The following is a 19,366-nucleotide window of genomic DNA, read 5'->3' on the forward strand; positions in this document are numbered from 1 at the left end:
AAGATGATCTGAATGCGTTCCCAGCCATAATAATGTAAGAATAATATACCGAGTCTTGCCAGATAGGATCTCGCGAGGCGGCCTCGGCTGCACTCTCCATCCGGATCGATCCTCCACAATCGATAATCAAGCCACCCACAAGCGTCCCATCGCCCATGCGCCGTGCACAATGCTGGATAAGAGGGACCCACAACCTTAGCCGCCGGTGCCTCGTGCGATCAAGGTGGGGAAGAACAATCTCACACTTGCTTCTTGCAGTGCTTGGTAAATAGTTCTGCTCGCTTATGTTCTGTAGCCACGGTGAGTTTGCGGCTGAGCCGTTGTAGTACTTGGCATCGCGTTGTCAAAATGATACAGAGCACCCTTTTAGATATGAGGGTTGCCCTTCATGTATTTGTTCAGTCCTCCGGCGCTGTACGTCCCCTCCATGGATTGGAAGCAAAGACCGATCAATAAAAATAAAAACGACCGCGTCGAGGCCGTCGAGAAGGTATGGCGAGACGATTCCGGAGGACCAAATGGAAACTACTAGACATGAAGGGAAGATCAGACTAAATCTGGGAGTCTCGGTCCCCATGCTGGCGCATGTGAAGGACCAGACGATTTTCTTCCGGTACGCGGTGATCACTTTACTTGGACTGAGCTCCTTATACAGACTATGTGCAGAGCACCCGAAACCTAAAAAGACAATCCAGGGACATTGTCGGAAGGTCTTCAGAACGCCATGACTGACCGGTCTCAGGTTTGGAATGAACGCCTCGGACGAAGTGTCACCAGCTTGCCGTTCACCGTATCTGCGATCACAGCTTATGCAATCGGGCACTGGGACGACTGGGTCGAGCATAGACGATTGCTCGCTAGCAATGGTATATACTCCAAGCAGCCAAGTGAAAAAAGCCGAGAAGGGTAGTAAGGCCCGTGAGACCAGCTCCTGAATCGCCTCGTCTGCGATCCCAGCCTGATGCAATCGAATACCGATAGTGTGGACTTTGCAGCAGACCCCCTCAATGACAAGAAAGAATAAGATCTCGACCATGTTCCAGGATGATCACTTCGATAGGCATCGCAAGATACGACGGTCAGGTCCATGCCCACAGACAAGGATGTCCGCTCCAAAGCCCACACAATCAAGACCATGCTTGCCGTGAACTATATACCGAGCTGACAACTTACGAGACATTCACATGAGCCGAGCTGGTGTCTGGGTTCTCTATTGTCCATGTCAAACCGACAAGTGTCGGTGGACTCTCGCATACGCGCGGCTTTTCCTGTTTTCGTCCCTGGGATCTCTGACCTCTGAGTTCTCTCGAGGTGTGGGTTATGAGAGTCTCGCTTGTTTGTCGTCAGTGGCCTTGTAGGCTGGTAATCAGGTGGAGAGCCCCGTCAGCGATATTAAATGTGAAAGGGTGCAGAATGTTTCTCGGAGGTGAGAATGAGAGGAAAGCACAGGGAGAAGGAACCACGGTAAGCAAGAGCGTCAGAAAGAGCTAAAACAAGCAAGCATGAAACCTACAATTGAAAATGGAAAGTAAAGATAACTACCTCTTGCCAGAGACTTTTTCCTCTTATTCCGTATCCGAGGCGTGACTGCCTCGAGCTGGGACCACCCTCCATGTGGAAGGACACCCTTTGAGTACCCGAGCCCAGCTGCGAGACTCAAGACAACAACTTTCTGACCGATGATGGACTTGAAGGTTGACTTGTTGCTCAATGGACCACACATATCACGGAATGGTGCAGCAGTGGTTGGAAGACTTGCCAGAAGACAATCAATTTGAGCTTGACACGGGTAGGTCGTTGTTTCCCCCATCAGCGGCAAGTTGTTGGGCGGCCGGGAAACACTCTGACTCGCAATGCAGCAATGAGTCCAGGTTTCCGCGGATGTGCGAGTCCCGAGTTCGAAGCTGCACGCTGCGTCCTCTTGGAACCCAGTGAAAATGACGCAGCCATCCGAATACCGACGGTCAATGGCAAACAGCAGGCGAAGGGAGACTCTCGCCCCCAAGCAGATTGCCCGAAGAGCACCAACCCTTACGAGCGGAAGCCCCGACGCAAGACTCGGGAAGACAAATATGTGTACAAGCAAACTTCGACGATGGATCGTCCCTGTCAAGGGAAATCAGACAAGGTCAAAAGGACACGTGTGAGCCGAAAACACACAATCAATGATACATTTCATGCCTTCAATGTACCTCGTCAAAGACTCACGGTGAGCAGCGATTCACGTTCAAAGTTACTTACTGCCAGATACTGATCTCGTCAATAGCTTCGTGATGTTCAGAATGTCGGGATCTTTGGCAAGGGGAAAGCCTCTCCACCAGTAAATCTGCAAGCAGGTAGGCTCGCGAGGGGTGTTACTTGCTTTTCGACTCCGTTTCTGACAACCCTGGCTACAAAGCGCAAGACGTTTCCTTCTCAAAAAGAAAGTTCCTTGGTTCACCTTGTCCTGCAATTCGAGAAGCCGAGCCTATCCATATTCGCGATGAGAAATTCACCGATGCGATGCTCATACCGGCGAAATCGCACGCGAAACGACCACGTCCAACTCCATTCGAATGTGACTTTCGTGAGCCTGTTGGATCGTTTGAAAGTCAAGAAGCAATCGAGTCAAGAGCACATCCACCCAGTCTCCCCTCGGATCAAAAGTTTCGAGGTCCATCCCGCCAGTCGCAGGAAAAGGATGGTTTGTTTAACGCTGGAGACTTGGCCGTTGCCCGAGCGTTCCCCAAGGACTTGAATCAACAATCACCCCTCCCGGCAACTTCGCGCTCCCCCACGCCGTCTTCGTGGTCTATCACAAATGAAAGACTCTCCCGAGAGAGTGAAGCGGTATGCGACGATCTTTTGGAAATTTTGCATGCAGGATTATGCTCTGCCAATGAGCCTCCGATTAGGGACTCCTCCGGAAGAGGTGAAGTCGATCTGGAGCATCTGAAATCTCTTTTGCAGGAGAGAAAGGTCTACTGGGATTCGAAGCATCCGACCACAGCTTGCACATCCGGAAATGCGATGATAATGCGGAGTGAAGGCTTGTACTCAGATGCGCTCAATCATCATGCTGACATTGAATCTGCAAGCCCCATTGAGGGGTTGTTTCCATCATCAAGAGAGAGAGTCTATCGAGGGTATCCATCAGACCAGCTTCAGACGGGTCAATATCTGAGCCCCAGGGTCGCTCCTCGGCATACGCAAGCATGGTATCAGCACAAAAAACCCCCATCGAGTCTAATAATAGACGACAATCTGTTCATCGAGAGCCTTGAGGCAGCTTACCGTTCCATTGTGGGCGAGGAAAACGAACAGCTGAATAATTCAGCGCGGGAGACGCCATGCCCCAGCAAGCTTATGGATATCTCCGTGCTGGAGACTGGTGGGCCGTCTTATAACACCTCTCAACAAAAAACAATATCTCCCTCTTACACTCACAATGTCATAAGACCTCGCAAGATTAGCTTGAAGCGACCATCTCGGTCGATGATAAATGCCTATGAAGTGTTTCCTCCGTCACATGCGACTGAGGTACATGAGTTTGAACCTCCAACAACTCCACATCGCAGGGTGAGCGGAGCGCTCAATATTCCGATGTTCGACTCCTCTTTGAAACGTTATGAGGTGTCTGCTGCGGGGAACATCCAAGCCAATCCACACGTGCCTATTCCTCCAGATTTCTGGCAGAAGAGAAGATTGATCTAGGTATATGCGGCGTTCTTTGCTGTGTTTCGTGCATCGTGTGTACACTGTGCCCTGTAGTGGTCGAATCTGAAGCAAGTTGCAAAGCGATGGGCCTTCCGAGGCCAGATGTATCTTCCTGGTTCTTCTCAACTGAGTCGCACAGCACTCGCGGTGCAGTTTCACAGCAGTCTCCGCCCACAGTATCGGCATGAAAGTGCAAGCTTCTGGGCGCATACAATATTTGCTCCTTACTGTATAGGCGCCCACGGGACGAAATCGAGATGGATGCACCTGGTATGTTTTTCAATCCCTCCTATTGTGGGTCATGGGATCTGTTTTGCGTGGCATGCGTCTGGTAGACTTGGCGTTGTTGTCTTCTGAAATTTCCAGCATGTCACTAGGGGCAAAAACATTCCTATATGTGTTGATTGGCAGCCTAGGAAGTGGTTATTGAGTAATATTTGGATACTGTAGGACCTGGTTCATTCTTGGATTCTGTTTGATTGAATAGAATAAACATACAGGCGCCTGCTTCAAAAGATAATTGTTCTACAATTCATAGTAGAGTGGGTATAAGATGCACAAAGTGCCACGATATGCCAAGTAGCATCTCGCCTGAGAGATGCAATGCGCCGAGGCCCGTTCTCACCCCCATAGCGATGAGTATTTGCCTTGACCCTGAGGGTATTCATGGTCAGTTGCGGGGAGCCACGCTGGTGCTGGCGCTGCTTTATGGTGGCGCAGTAGTTGGTCCATCCTGTGGGACTGTCAATAGCATCGTTGACGGTGAGTGTCCGCGCCGACCAAGTGGCGATCTAGAGCCATCAGGAATCTGCAGATCGGCTCCAGACCGTATGTGAATGATGGACGAAGCTCTACAAAGTAGCGGCCGCCTCGATGACACCGGCGCCCTTGAACAAGCCGGGATTGGTAATGGTCACCTCCACAGGGTATTTCCACTGCATGAACCTCGTCCAGCCTAGAAGCTTGTCAGAAAGGTGCAACTAGCTTAACGTGGCAAGCCTTGATAATTCCGTTACATACTCCAGTATGCACAGCGGCGACCGAGATATTTGCCGACGAAAGGCACCAGGACCATCGTCAACATCAGCTCCAATTGTTCGATGCTTTCCCGCCATTCCGCCTCGGCGTCGGAGTAGTCGTCGGAGAGGGTTTCCATATCTGAGTCACTTGTTGACACTGAAGGTAGAGAAGCGACGTCATCCTCTAGGTCCGAGTCCGAGGCGAAGGAGTCCTGCTGTGAAGGCATCATGTATGCGGACATGGAGAATGACGGGTTGGAGTCGGAAGACGAAGGAGGAGGGGTGGCCATTTTTGAGGCAAATGACACACTATGGCCACAAAAACGATGCAAGTAGAGAGGATTGAAAGCTTGCGGAGCAGCGGCCTGCCTACTGTCCGTGTACGGGTGAAAGCATCGGTTTGTAAAGCGTAGGATAGGAATGGGGTTGGCAGTCGTTATGTAAACCAAGTTGTTGACTTCCCGCCGCCTCGACGGTCCCACACGCAAGTGAGACACACGTGACTTGGACCTCGAGACTTGACTCAAAATTATCACGTGAGCTCGATCCGCGATAACAGACTCTCCTCTCACCAGACGGCGGCGATCTTAAGATTTCGATCAAATTCGGCTTTGTCGACCTCCCCACAACTTTGTGACGCTATTCAGAAGTTGCACGTCACATAATCTTCAGTCTCGTGAAGCGAATTTACATCACCCCACCACCCAACATGGCGGACACTGTACGTTATACCTGATGCCAATTTTACCGACTCGCCCACATTTTCTTTGAGCGTGCACAACATCCCCCCGCTATTCGCCTTGGTAGCTCGCGCAAAGCCATTCCTTGGCTAGTTGGACAAAGCGATCTCTGCCTCTCTTTTACGCTCCGCTCCTGCTCTTATCTTTTCTTTTTGTGCTCATATTTTTCTGGTGCTATTGTTGCCCGAGCTCAAACGCTGACTTTGTGCTCTCTTTGCCATAAATAGGAAGTCGAACAGAAGCAGCGCAAGTCGGTCGCCTTCAGCGAAGGCACCGTGATCATGGACACCAACGGCGAGGTCACAGATCCTCAGGCCGCCGAGAAGCCTGCCGGTACGCAACCTGCTCCCATACTTTGAATCCTCAGATTGGTTGCCCCCGCATAGTGCGAGCTCCGCATCGCTTGTATCGACCAGAACTCACTAACATAATTGCTTTCGAATTTTAGATAAGGAGGTTGATGAGGTGACCGACATGTTCAAGGGTCTTTCCAAGAAGAAGAAGACCAAGAAGTCCAGCAAGGAGTCTGGTGACGCCGAGGAGCCCACCGCCGACGGCGAGTTCGATGCCTCCGCCCTCAAGAAGAAGAAGAAGAAGTCCAAGAAGGACGCTGGTGACTTTGAGGCCAAGCTCGCCGAGGCCGGTATTGAGGGCGAGGGTGAGGAGACCAAGGGCGAGGAGCCTCTTCCCGAGGGCGACCCCGAAGCTGGAACCGGTATCTGGCAACACGATGCGACCCAGGTCATTCCCTACCCTCTCCTCGTCTCCCGTTTCTTCACTCTCGTTCAAAGCCACCATCCCGACCTGCTCGCCAGCGGCACCAAGGCCTACAAGATTCCCCCTCCCCAGTGTCTCCGTGAAGGTAACCGTCGTACCGTTTTCGCCAACATTGCCGAGATCTGTGCTCGTATGAAGCGGTCCGAAGAGCACGTCACGCAATTCCTCTTCGCTGAGTTGGGTACAAGCGGTAGTGTGGACGGTAGCAAGCGTCTAGTGATCAAGGGTCGATTCCAGGGCAAGCAGTTGGAATCCGTTCTCCGAAAAGTGAGTCCTGCTGCCTACAACCCACAATATGTCTCTTGGAACCCTTCTCTGATCTTTCTTTTCTAGTATATTGTCGAATACGTCACCTGCAAGACATGCCGCAGCCCCAACACCGAGCTCAACAAGGGAGAGAACCGTCTGTACTTCATTACTTGCAACTCCTGCGGATCTCGTCGTTCGGTCGCCGCGATCAAGACCGGTTTCCGATCCCAGGTCGGCCGCAGAAAGCGTGTCGGCTAAAGCAAATGCTGAAGCTGGCTGGTTTGGCATATTCTTAGAAGAGGGAGTTGTCTTATTTTTTTTACTCTTCTTTATGGCGTGTCTGTTCCTTGGATTCCCAGTTGATGACGAACAAAAGGGGAGCTTTGCCTGGTATTGTGTCTTTCCACTGCATGGGATCGAAATGAGAGAATGATACGAAAAATAGAGACAGCTTGACATGAAATGCACTGATCTGACCTTTACCTTACGTCCAACATTCATTCATTCCATTTTCAAGAGAGCCGATCCGATTTACAAACTAAAGTGCCTTTGCGGTTCCGTCTCGGTCCAAGCAGGTAAAATTTAGAACTCAAGGACCTATGCCTGTCGATCGATGCAGCCTGCCCCTCAAGTTCACTCCATACATGAGGGCTTCTTGAGCCTCGGTCTGGCTATGCGGCTAGATCGAAGCCACATGTAATGGACGTTCATACCGGTACAAAGTTGTCAGTTGATCCCTGGAAAATTACTAATTGACTCAAATGTGCTAAGGCCATCCCCAAACGAGCTTTGAGTTGTTCACCCGTGTTCACAACGAGTCTCGTCAAAGCTGTCTAGGCCCTTTGAACTCGATATGAGATACACATCTGAAGAATGCGCATTAACCTCTGGTATAGGTGATCCCCCCGGACAAAACTTGGACCCGACGCGATATCCATGCCCACTCGCGATTAACCACTCGCCGTGCTGATCTTCATTTGCTTGGCAAAGACGTTGAGATTCCGTGTTTGAATATACACCGTTCCCGGGCCTTCGAATCTGCAGGCAAGACCTTCCCCGGAGCTCAAGCCGGAGATGATACCACCCGCCGCGGCACGCTCGATTTTGTATTTGCAGTTCCAGCCAACGAGATGGCCATTGTCGACAAAGTACTCTTCCTTTTCTTTGAGCTACAAGATTTCAACAATGGATGAGTAAAAATCTGAAGAATGCCGAGACAAAGGAAAGGGGGGAAACCCACATCTTTCCGAACAATTGCGCCAAAACTCTGGAGCCATAGCAAGCCCTTTCCGCCGAACTTATAGATGAACAGGCCTTCTCCCGAGAAGAATGCTTTCGCAATACCTTGTCTTACATAGTCATGCGTCACTCCCGATGTCATGGCCACGAAAGCGTCTCTGCCGAGTTTCCACTCCTGCTCGCCGTCTAGACGGAGCACCATCATATCTCCTAGGACCGATGGTGCTAACAAGAGCTCGCCGGGCCCTGTATAATGCGACATCGCCAATTCACCGCCAGCAATGAGCTTCTTCCATCCAAATGTGAGCTCACCCCTCAGACTCATGGTCGTGGACATGGCAATCATGACACCTTTGATGAAGTCAGTACAAAATCGATTTCAACAGGAGGGTGAATCAACATCAAAACCGCTGGCTGATGATTCAGACATCACCCGTACCTGGCTTCGCTTTCAGTGGACAACCCACTGCGAGTTGAATTGTCAACAGTGAGTTAGAATCCCGATGGCTGATTCTGTAGCTTCCTCCATTAAAGGTTCCCACATTGTCCTCGTTGGTTGCTTGGGCTCCCACAAACTGTCCCGGTGTAGGAGCGCCAGGTAGCTGGACTGCGGGCGCAGTCTTATGAGACAAGGACGGTGCCCTTGGTTTTGGCGTCGCAGTTGCGGCATCGTCCACCTGTTGAGCATATGCATTACGCTGGACATATTTTTGCTGCAAGTACTGCTGCTTTTCGTTGACCGGCGGGGTGGGCACAGGCGAGCTGACCGATGATGGAGGCCCGGGATATGCTTGGACGGTGCCACCGGGAGGAGGCGATTGAGTTGGAGGGGAGGGTAACTGTACTTGGGCGGCGCATATCCAGACGAAGTCTGCGGGGGTGGGGGAAATGCTACGATCGTGTGAGTTCTGAATGCATTTGCTTCTTGTGGGCATGATGTGTTGAAAAGGCGTAGCTGGTCTTACATGTAACATGTGCAGGGGCTATGTCGCAATCAGTCTACCTTTCAGACATTCAGATATTATCACCAGGAGTCTGTCGGTGCATACCTGACATGGGTGGAGGAGCGTATTGCGTTTGTTGCGACATGATGGGCATGGAGCAAAGTACAGATCCGTCAAAGCAACTGCGTCCACGTTAGAATATCAATGAGCTGTGCTTGCCCGGATGACCCGATCGAAATTTGAATCCGTAGGCTGTGGTCAAGAGGGAAAGCAAGTCAGTGCGATATTTTCGAGCCCTTCAACACGAAGAAGCAATTCTCAACTTCAGTCGGACCCCGCGCTGAATTAAATGATCGGAAGGCTATTAATAGTGAGCTTTCCGACCGTGGCAGATTCTGGAAAGGGATTGCCCATATGCACCCCATGTAGAAGGCCCATGTGAATGTAGCACAATTGCTCCCTCGTCCCTATCACACTCGACTACTGCATGGCAAATCCCAGCGGGCGCCTCCAAAGAGTGCATCGAACCACCTGATGGGCTGAGTGACTCGGCGCCAAGGTGGATCTGCCATGGTGATTGCAGACGAGTCCGAGCGCTTAAGAAGCGTTGCAAGCAGCCAAAGGCCAAGGGCGAGTGAGAAGTACGAGCGACCCCTCCTTCTTGACGGCAGCCGTCTGCCCCTAAAAGCACCCCCGTGACATGATAAGTACATGCATGAGAGCACTGAAATAATAAGCTATCTTAAGAGACCAGATATCGGGTATATTAGAGAATAGTATGCTCAACAGTCTTTCCAGTATCAAGCCATGACTGGGGCTGACGAAACCTTAAACTTGCAGTACGAGGAGTCCTACGCGAGGCATCCAAATAGCTGTAGGTATGAAGTATATCCTATCAGGCTTGGGTGCATCCTTTTACAACATACAATATTGATTATTTAGTATCTACTCCTAATTTATTTACTATTTACTATTGCTGTTTACTGTTTACTGTTTACTGTTTACTATTTACTATCCAGTCTGCCAGTCGCATGAGGCACATTAGGCACCGGTGGAGCCCGGCGGCTAAAGGAGGAAATAGGGTCAAGAACGAGACGAGTTAGGAAGCTTATACAGTGAACGTCAAAGTAACTTGCAATAACCGACATGGATGGTAGGTAATTCTAAGTCATGAAAAAGTAGTTATCATTGTGATGTCAAATCAAGTGCTCCAATAACTCCAACCCGCCTCAACTGGAAAAGCTTTGCAATTTCATAGACGTCGAGGTGAACCATCCACGGCTGAATATATACTTTGCGTGGGACTAGAGAGATTGCATAAAGTGGCCACAATATCATCGCGGCCAGAATCTCTCGCTAGATCCAGCGCCGTACGTCCAAAGTCATCACGCATCCAAGGGTCAGCCCCCTTGGACATTAAAAGATCAAAAGTGTCACGATCCCTATATGTCACCGCGATAGCGAGCGCTGTCTGACCAAAGCCTCCCCCGCGAGCGTTTATATTCGCACCGCTCTGGAGAAGCACTTCCGCCATGTGAAGCTGATTATTCATCACAGCTGAAAGGAGAGGCGTGATGCCATCGTGGGTCATATGATTTATTTCAGCCCCCTCCGACAGTAGGATTCGGACTGTGTCAACATGATTTTTTTGGGTCGCCCGATGCAGCGCCGTCATTCCTACACTGTCCTCACTTTCAAGATTGGCCTTGTAGTCGAAGACTAACAGCTGAACCACCTTTATTGAACCTTGCTGTGCGGCGAGAAGTAGTGGTCGAACATCGGGAGTCCGGTCACCATTACAATCAGCTCCGTGGTTCAAAAGCATCCGAATCGCATCCAAGTCTTCAAGAATGATGGACTCTGTTAACGCTGAGATCTTTCGGTCGTTCAGCGCGTTGATGTCGGCACCTCGTCGAAGGAGCACTTGAATAGCCCAGTCGCACTGGCTTCGTGCGGCAACTATGAATGCATGTCGAATAAAGCCAGGGTAAGCTAAGTCGAGCTCCATCAATCTCAACAGAGTCGAGAAGATCACGCCGTAGTAACCTTTCATGACAGCGTATTTGAAGGCCAAGACATCTTCATCACTGGAATGCTGGTGTATGAACTCGTCAGGGTCCATTATCAACCAGTCTCGAAAGATTGTATCAGGAGCGTGCGACGTTGGTGTCGTGTTCATGACCGATTCAAAGGCCAACATCAAGTCGTCAGCTGTTCGCCTGCTCTGCAAAGCTGGCTGTATCCATTGCATGCCTTTGGTATGAATTGACACCTGCCAGGCGACCCATCCAATTTGGCGCCCGAGTTTGGTCCACCAAGCTCTTGAGGCTGGAGAAACTGCCCATCTCGTTGGAGGAGTCAATTTTCGCGCATTCAAGAAATCGGTCTCGGTGTTCGAGTCAAGAATCCGACATATATTCTGCAGGCCTTTCTCTTGAGCCGACTTGGACTGGTCAAGAAGCGCTCGACGGCAAAGGTTGCCTAATTCGTACGCAGACATCTCCAAGTCAAGTCCATCACTTCTTTGGCATAGCCATCGAATTCGATCAAAGGCACTCTCCCAGTCATTGCGTCCGATGAATTTTTCAACCTGCCCTCTGACGTTGAGCGAATCCGCGGCAAATTCTGGAAGAAGCGCTCGCTTCTCAAGAACAAGGACCACGCAGAGGAGTGCATCTTCCCGTGAGCCTAGCTTGTGGCCCTCGAAGCAACGTACCATGTCATCAACCCGAGTGTTCTGGACCGTCACAGAACCATATGATCCGTCATATTCGGTAAGACTCGTTTCTCCGCCCAGCTTGTCGACCTTAGTGAGTGCCGACAGGAGGAAGTGTATAAAGATGTCTTGGGCAACCATCTTCTCGACATCGCTCTTGGTCTGGACTACGAGTATGTCCTCCCCCAAGGCATCCGAGGCCAAATTGTGCCAGCCAAACAACCGCCGTGTTGAATCTACCGCCTTAGCGGAGACCAGTCGGGCTTCTGTTTGTCGAAAAATCCACTTGTGAAACAAGCGAAATGTTTCCTTTTGACTCGCTTGGTCCGCGGTAAGTCCAAGCAAGCGATAAAGAGGATGTTGTAAGTCCTCGTCCTCGGACTTGTACAAGGACCAAACGGAGAGTCCGAGAACTGCCTCCAATTCATCGACATTTATACTCCATCGTTGTGCATCGCCATAGCGAGCCAGCTCGAAGTGGTGGAACCCAAAGTTCTGAGAGAGACTAGGGATTGATGACCGTTGGTACTTTAATGGTATACTGAACTCCCAGGGTTTGTCGAACTTGAAGCCCCAGGCGGAAAACAGGTCCATGGTGGATTCAATCGCTTTGGCAAGGCTCTGAGCAGCATCTCGAATCGGCATCTTATCCCAGCCAACAACGAGGCCGTGGTTCTGCAATGAAGTCACCTGGGCGAGACGAGTTCTGGATCGAATGATCTGCTGCAAAGAAGCTATACCGCGCTCATCTACAGACGACGGCGTGAAGGAACCCGCGGTCGAAATCTCAAGAGACTCGAAGCCGTGTAGGCGAAAGGCGAAGCAATCAAGCTCCTGGTGTTTGTATGAGATACATTCTCGATCATCACGGATTTTGTTCTCGTTGAGTGGCACGCGCTCTGTTCGGAGACAACTTCGAAGAAGAGACATGACGAATATTGAGCCCATCTGTGCCAGAATGACTGACGCATGCAGCCCTCTCAACCCAACAAACTGGAAGACAAAGCCCAACATGGTCGAAAGAACCGTGATATAGGTCTCCAGGTGTCGCGTGTCGGATTCTCGGACGCGAACGGATTTGATGTATTCCATTTTCTTGGCCATAGTCCCTTTCGGTCCTTCCTTGACCGCCATGAACTCGTTGAACACCTGATCACCAACGTTCTGTTTGCCCGGCTGAAGCCAGAATATCTTGCTGGGTTTGTTCGACTTGAAATAGATTTGCTCTGATGAGCGTTGGATGATGATCGCAGAGGCCAACATTCCCATGAAAAGCAGCACAGATCCAATCATATAGAGGGGGAACGCGTAGCTGGAGACGGGGCTCCCACTTTTTTCGAAAGACAAAGGAAAGAGAAACACGGTGATTGCGGCATAACATATAGAGCCTGTGCAGAGTGTTGCAAAAGGTACGCGTTAGTCTGACGGGACTCAAAGCAAGCTCATCGAAGAATTTTTTCATTCGTTCAAACTCACCAACCTGCAACATGACTCCGAGCACCGCGACACTGTAGAACCAGAACTTCCCACGACTTCTGATACCCTTGTTCAACGACAAGTTCGGAATATCCAATTCAGGCAGATGGGAAAGCTCGTCCAGATCCTCACGCGAGAGCTTTGAGTCTTTCGCGGACCAAGCACCGTCCTTCAGTGCCTCGCGAAGTGTACCGATCTTTATACGGTCCGCGTCATCCTGGGCATCTTTGTCCTCCCACATGATGATCTCCACAATCTTGGGCCTTCCAAAGACCCGTGATATACCACCTTCATTGAAAAGTTCTGCAGTAGACTCTGAAACGCACGGCAAGAGCTCAGCTTCGGCTTCGGCGGGACCTTCTTGAGCTCTGCCGATAAAGGCTCGAAGAGAGGATCCGCCGCATACTCGGATGACGGAGACCACGGCTGTGATCACACCCAGAGGAGACAACGCAAAGATGAGGTTGTCAAGCAGATTGATAGACTCGGACAGGAACTGCTTGGTCAATCGTTCGCCGAAAAGAGCGATCAATGGAGCCTGAGAAGGTGGAATGTCTCGTAAGTCAACGCTCTCCTAACCAGCTGATCTGTCTGTTTCGTGTATGCTTACCAGATCTGTTGCAAGATTGTTCGTAAAATCCCCCCAACTCCCAGCCAACACACATGGGGCTAAGATCAAAACACATAACAATGTCAATTGCATTGTCTCCAAGAAAAGTAGGATAATTGTTCCTGGGCAATCTGCATTGAGCCCTGGATTTCATGCTGCAATATAAGAAAACCCGCAAGCCCATGCACTGAGGGATCTCGTCTTCCTCATCAAGATCAACCTCCCAACCATTTCGCACTAGCAGGGGCCATACGCCACGAAAGTCCTCACAATCGATCCATAACCTATAGAACGGGTGTTGTTATTTGCGGGTCAATGCAACTTGGGCTTGCTTGCATAACCCTAAGCGCCGTGCCGTCCCCCTCTCAGACGGCCGATAAAACACCCAAAATTGGATGTACCGTCCGTACTGCGAAGTGTCAATCATAAGGTTGTTCTTGACATGATGTCTGGCATGGTTATGAGCAGGCGTTCATGATGCAATGGTCTCATCAGGTCAACCGCCGCCTGTACCAGTACCTTCAGAGTACGTCCGTTCCCATGCGCTTCTACTGAGCGGCCGCCGTATGAACGCTCCGTACGCACCCCGTGCTCGCCTCGGTTCGAGCGCGAACGACGGCCCGCCGAGAGACCAAAGTGCTGCGCCTCAAGCCTTCTGCCATGGGCTTGCCTGACGGCGAATTTCATCTTCATGGGACCGCTTGGCTCTGTGACAACAAATGCCACTCGTTCATGGAAAACAAGCACTTTGTACCTGGTGTCAAGACTGAAGAGCCAGCAATACAAGGGTGCGGGTTGCCTTGCAGCCCAATTACGCAGGCCAAAGGTTTGACTTCCAATGCAGGGGGCGAGGCTTGGACTGCTCCTGAGATGATGAACAGGCCCGGGGCATACTCTTCACGATTGACCCTTGACAACCATCTGCAGATCACACATGACGGAGTCCGTGGTCTAACTTTGATCCACAGGCTACGGATTCTCTAGGTTGTAAAAGGTGCCTGACTCGCAAGAGTACCGGGGCATCAATAAAAGAATTTAGGCATGAATCAAAATCTCCATTGTAAGAATACCTAAGCAACCCGAACCGGCTTAGTCACAAACCCCAGAACTCCATTGGATGAGATACCATTGTCCACCTGTCTTTGCGCGAGTTGTGCTCGTTACCCGATGCTCTTTGATCAGCTGGAACGAACGGTGTAGACGTCGCACTTAGAAGATACTGTTCACAATGTTGGAACCCACGGTGGCGCCCGCACCAAAGATTGCTTTGGATCAGTCAGCCAGTGTCACTCGGAGGGGGTGGTGTGTGAAAAGACAAGGGATACTTACCGGCGTTACCCAACTTCTTACCAAACTTCTTGCCGTTTTCCTCAAACTTGCTCTTCTGTTCTGGATTGCTGGGCTCGGCATTCGAGCCGCTCTGGGCGACAGCGAGCGGCATGTTGCCGTAGTTCGTGGGCGGTGGTGGTGAGTAGATACCAGCCTTCTCATCGATCGGCTTGACGTAGCTCTTGGGGAAGATACCTTCCTTGCCTGTACGCTCGTTGCGACCACGCCACCCTAGATGCGTGTTAGCATGCCCTTCTTGATTACCTCGGGAGATGCCCGCATCGAATCCCACTCACAGTCGTCGTTCATGTGTTCCAAAACCATGATGCGATCATTCTGCGCCAGCGCAAGATCGCCTGTATCGGTTGGGGTATATGCCCACATGGCAGATGCGAATCCCAGGGACGCTGGCGCCTGAGGGTATGCGGGTGGCGCCTGCGATGGAGGCGGAGTCGGATACTGGTCATACGCGGGTGCCTTCTCGCGCATGGGTAGACTAGATGGCTGGGGCACTGGTGCCGCGTACGGGGCTGGAGAAGGCTGCGTGGGTACAGGCTGAACCGCTAATGGAGACGGAGCGACCTGAGTCTGGCGGGCGGCCGCCGCGCGAGCGTCGGTCTCGGTGGGTAGCTGGGCAAGGATCGCATTGAGCTGGGCGGGCTGAATCACAGAGGAGTCTGCCAGGAATTCGAGCTCCTGTGATGTATTAGTGAAGTGCTCCGGACTTGTCAAGTAGGCTCTTTCGACCGGCGTACATTCTTGAGGATGCGGAGCGACCGGACGGTCATGGCGGACTGGAACTCGCTCGCCATGATGGGATTGAGTAACCTGGGCTTGCGGTAGACAGATGGATTGGTTGCGGGAGAGGAAGAGGCAAGGACCGCAAGTGCTGCCGAAAAATATGTGCGATCGAGCTCAAGCCAGGAGAGACAAGGAGGTGTGATCTAGTGGAGATGGGATGTCTTGGGAAGGTGCCAATTGTGGAGAGTCCAGCACACACCCGTGAGGGGTGGCAGGTCTCATTGGACTCAGCCTGGGGCCAAGACTTGGTCATTTTTAGAGACACGGCGTGGTCAGAAACGGTGGGCAGCACACGCGATATCCGAAAGCAAGTACTTCACTGACTACGGAGTACTGCAGTCAATCAGATCAGGCAATCCTTTTGTTCCTGCACAGACAGTCCGAGGATCTTGTTCCATTCCTGGTAGCTCAAGGCTCCAAATTCCCTGACTGGCCCCATAGCTCGCGTGGATAGTTGGGCTGAGCGGGGCTCCATCGATGCCACTCACGGAAGCGTATCCGGATCTGATTAGAATATGCCAAATGGGGCTCATGATTTGCTTCGCATGAGGTCTTACCAGATCGTGAACCGAGATGATCACATACCAAGCTTACATGTTTATTTCATTTTCTTCAGATAAAGAAAAGGTCAGTTCAGTGGCATTTGTATTGTGTTTGCGATCCTAGAGCCATTTGTCGATCAAGCTGGAGGTGATTGAGTCATGATCATATCGATACTGAAGTATTCAGTGCAAACAGGATCTTAAGTAGGACAGAAATGGGGAAGAGCCTTAAGATGTACCGCACTCACACATCCACCCACGTCTTCCTCCTCTGGACACTGGACAACTGCTGGAGCGATGTACATGGAGTGTATACTTTATCCAATGTTATTATCAGTACTCGACGACTCGCGCTTTTCCGTTTCGAGGGAGATACAGTACCATCACCAAAGACTGCATTGTTCTTGAATATCACATGGCTACTCCACAAATATCATACGAGCGAGAAACTTTCCAGCGTCGGATTCGCCGCATTAGAACAGAGGCGTAATAAGACTCCTCCGGCGCCATGAGTGTATCGCGAGCGTTCAATTATTTCCACCGTCTTTTACACAACACAAGTCGATAGCCATCGGGATCTTCAAGAGTGACACCCCATGTATTCCAATACGGGTTCGGGGATGCCACTCTCTTTCCTCCAGCGGCGACCATTTCATCCACAAAAGCAGGATCGACAGGGCCATCAAGGTATATCACCAGCAAATCCTCCTCGGTTGGGTGTGGCTGCATATCTGGACCGTCACGATCATGCAGCTGCACTAGCTCAAGGTGCCATGAAGCTTCGGGCCAGCCCAGCATGAGCAGTTCATGGCCACCTTCGATCGCTTCGGCTGGCTGTGCACGCCAAAGCACGTGGAGGCCGAGTCCATCTTTCCAAAAGCGCTCGGCAGCGGCGAGCGACCGCGATGGCCGAGCAATGCGAATATGACTTGTTGGTGTCGGACGGCTCCCTGTACCACGCTGCGCGGAAATGGGTGGGGATGCGTCCCTTGACTGCTTGGTGGGAGTCATCCTGACTCGGTCATAAGGGGGGAAAGATTGACTGTGGGGATTCGTAGTAGATTCTCACGTGATCCTGCTATGCGCGTGGCAAAATCACTCTTCGAGGATATCTTGGCTGTCTAAATACTTGCGCTCACGTCGCAATTCGCCGTGGTCAAAGCCATGCGTATATTTCAAGCAGTCGAGACCACAGTTGGAAGCCGACTTCACGGATTTGTCAAGAGGAAGAGTCGAGGCCGGCGGGACCACCTGGAAGTCGTACCCCGGGATGGCGGGGACCCGAATAGGCAAAATGCACATTCAAGCATATTTTGAGTCTACGGTATGCTCTAGCGAGAATGGAGGAGCCGTGCTAGGACAGTCGCTCAGACTCCGGATTGATGCAGGTCTGGGGGTTAGATAATGCCGAATGGGATGTATCTTGCAGTACTGGCAAATTCGCAATCCATACTGTTGATTATTCGATCGTTTGATGACACGAGGCGAATGACATCAAGTGGGGCGGTGAGATCACTGATGCGGGACTCTTCAATGTGCCCAGGGCGATCACACTCTGAGAATTCAATTCGATATGCTCAAAACTAGGTATATCGCACAACGAGTAACTAGGAGTAAGTGGCAAACATCCCTCCTGGAGATTGTACGGCTCAGGCATCGGGGGACTAGCATCCCGTAAGCCTGCATTTGTTCAATCCGAATAATCCGAAGGAGGCTCTTTATGTGGCACAATATGCGCCTTGGCAGTTTGCTTGTTACAACAGCCGCATCTGGATATCGTGCGATCCGGACACATGCGAATATAAAATCCCTGGAAGCGACGGCAGCTTATTATATGAATTTTCGATCGTTGCCACGCGACGCATGACCACAGCGATGATGAGAGAGAGGATTAATCAGATTCTCAACCCTCATCGAGGGATGGCCCTCCGCGGCAAGACCCGCACTAGACCCAAACAGGACTAGGGCATGACTCCCCTCCCCCATTGATCGAGAAGCTTCTGTGCCATATAAATTGCATTTTCAACCTCAAGCGATCGTCAACCACTCTCCAACTATCTCATTTGACCTAACTCAACCCATTCCCACCCCACCTCTCTTTCTCTCTCTCTCTCTACACCTACCACGACCTACAAATCATCAAAAATGGCCGACTGGGACAACGTTACCAAGATTGGCAGCAAGACTCGCGGTGGCGCTGCCCCCCGCGAGACTGTTGTGAAGGGCAAGAGCGCCTTGAACGCCGCTCAACGCTCAGGCTTGATCCTTGGCACGGAGAAGAAGTACACAACGGGCAACTTGGTATGTGATATACTTGTTCCGACCACCAATGCATTTCTGAGTGCGGGAGACCAAGTACTAACGACGCCCTACCTGCGCAGGCCTCAAAATCCGGCGCTCCCGATGGTCAGCACTTGACCAAGGTCGACCGCAGTGACGATATCATCAAGCCCAAGACCGTTGGTCACCAAGTCGCAGACGCTATCAAGAGGCGTCGAACCGAGGAGGGCTACAAGATGACGCAGAAGGAACTCGCCACCAAGTGCAACACCACGATGACAGTCATCCAGGACTTCGAGCGCGGCACCGCCACACCTGATCAGAAGGTGCTCAGTGCCATGGAGCGTGTCTTGAACATCAAGCTCCGTGGCTCTGACATTGGTGCCGAGAAGTTCCCCAAGAAGAAGTAAATCGACGCGGTCGAAGCTACAATCCTGTGCTTGCATTCTGTCCAACACGGAAAAACTTGTCTCGAGTGCGATACCACTGAAGCACTGCATCTTTTTCTCATCGCCGAACTGGTTTCACGGTGGTTGAAATGTTTATTTACTTTTTTTTTTATTTTCTTGTATTCACGATCCTCATGTCTACCTAGGGGCCTTCCTGCACAAGTGCGGATGCCTCCCTCTTATGTTTCTTCGCGGTTTTATTTTTCAGGTGGCTGGATTAGCGTCAGCCATTGCATGGAAATGGGCTTAGAGAAAATATCATGAAACTATATGAACGAGATCACATGCTTGCGCAAAGTCAATCGCATAGCCATTGTAAACACTCAAATATTGATAGAAACCCGTTCCTGCCCCCTCAACATAGAATTCAAGCCCAGATCTCAAAGCGTTCATCGCCTTCCAGTATAATCCAAAGTCTGATCCGCGAGGAAAGCGGCAATTGGTAATGGAAGCTGGAGAATGGGAATATTCGTCAAGTTGTTCACTATTGATTAATGTC

General features: G+C 51.1%; 8 protein-coding genes across 8 annotated transcripts; 3 read left to right on the forward strand and 5 right to left on the reverse strand.

Annotated features, from left to right (window-relative positions):
* Nucleotides 1-1,731: 1,731 nt before the first annotated feature.
* On the forward strand, nt 1,732-3,693 carry N7539_007800 (uncharacterized protein; the record flags this gene model as incomplete). Its single annotated transcript, XM_056937401.1, has 4 exons — nt 1,732-1,789; nt 1,860-2,209; nt 2,267-2,336; nt 2,399-3,693. The coding sequence occupies 4 exons, from the start codon at nt 1,732-1,734 to the stop codon at nt 3,691-3,693; spliced, it is 1,773 nt and encodes a 590-aa protein (XP_056787266.1).
* An 854-nt stretch (nt 3,694-4,547) lies between these two features.
* Nucleotides 4,548-5,005, reverse strand: N7539_007801 (uncharacterized protein; the record flags this gene model as incomplete). Its single annotated transcript, XM_056937402.1, has 2 exons — nt 4,548-4,651; nt 4,717-5,005. The coding sequence occupies 2 exons, from the start codon at nt 5,003-5,005 to the stop codon at nt 4,548-4,550; spliced, it is 393 nt and encodes a 130-aa protein (XP_056787267.1).
* A 419-nt stretch (nt 5,006-5,424) lies between these two features.
* N7539_007802 (translation initiation factor eIF2 subunit beta) lies at nt 5,425-6,739 on the forward strand (the record flags this gene model as incomplete). Its single annotated transcript, XM_056937403.1, has 4 exons — nt 5,425-5,436; nt 5,683-5,788; nt 5,904-6,499; nt 6,566-6,739. The coding sequence occupies 4 exons, from the start codon at nt 5,425-5,427 to the stop codon at nt 6,737-6,739; spliced, it is 888 nt and encodes a 295-aa protein (XP_056787268.1).
* A 692-nt stretch (nt 6,740-7,431) lies between these two features.
* On the reverse strand, nt 7,432-8,655 carry N7539_007803 (AIM24 family protein; the record flags this gene model as incomplete). Its single annotated transcript, XM_056937404.1, has 3 exons — nt 7,432-7,650; nt 7,722-8,071; nt 8,160-8,655. The coding sequence occupies 3 exons, from the start codon at nt 8,653-8,655 to the stop codon at nt 7,432-7,434; spliced, it is 1,065 nt and encodes a 354-aa protein (XP_056787269.1).
* A 1,261-nt stretch (nt 8,656-9,916) lies between these two features.
* N7539_007804 (uncharacterized protein) lies at nt 9,917-15,607 on the reverse strand (the record flags this gene model as incomplete). The annotated part of the gene is made up of 7 exons (XM_056937405.1): nt 9,917-12,768; nt 12,857-13,394; nt 13,720-13,750; nt 14,048-14,057; nt 14,796-15,026; nt 15,092-15,488; nt 15,551-15,607. The coding sequence occupies 7 exons, from the start codon at nt 15,605-15,607 to the stop codon at nt 9,917-9,919; spliced, it is 4,116 nt and encodes a 1,371-aa protein (XP_056787270.1).
* Nucleotides 15,608-16,669: 1,062 nt separating this feature from the next.
* N7539_007805 (VOC family protein) lies at nt 16,670-17,149 on the reverse strand (the record flags this gene model as incomplete). The annotated part of the gene is made up of 1 exon (XM_056937406.1): nt 16,670-17,149. The coding sequence occupies one exon, from the start codon at nt 17,147-17,149 to the stop codon at nt 16,670-16,672; it is 480 nt and encodes a 159-aa protein (XP_056787271.1).
* Nucleotides 17,150-17,233: 84 nt separating this feature from the next.
* N7539_007806 (uncharacterized protein) lies at nt 17,234-17,440 on the reverse strand (the record flags this gene model as incomplete). Its single annotated transcript, XM_056937407.1, has 1 exon — nt 17,234-17,440. The coding sequence occupies one exon, from the start codon at nt 17,438-17,440 to the stop codon at nt 17,234-17,236; it is 207 nt and encodes a 68-aa protein (XP_056787272.1).
* An 843-nt stretch (nt 17,441-18,283) lies between these two features.
* On the forward strand, nt 18,284-18,828 carry mbf1 (multiprotein-bridging factor 1; the record flags this gene model as incomplete). Its single annotated transcript, XM_056937408.1, has 2 exons — nt 18,284-18,439; nt 18,520-18,828. 2 exons carry the CDS (start codon nt 18,284-18,286, stop codon nt 18,826-18,828), a joined length of 465 nt encoding a protein of 154 aa, XP_056787273.1.
* Between the last annotated feature and the right edge of the window lie 538 nt (nt 18,829-19,366).

Source organism: Penicillium diatomitis (assembly GCF_028827545.1).
Source record: "Penicillium diatomitis strain IBT 30728 chromosome Unknown utg000011l_segment0_segment0, whole genome shotgun sequence".
Lineage (NCBI taxonomy): Eukaryota > Fungi > Ascomycota > Eurotiomycetes > Eurotiales > Aspergillaceae > Penicillium > Penicillium diatomitis.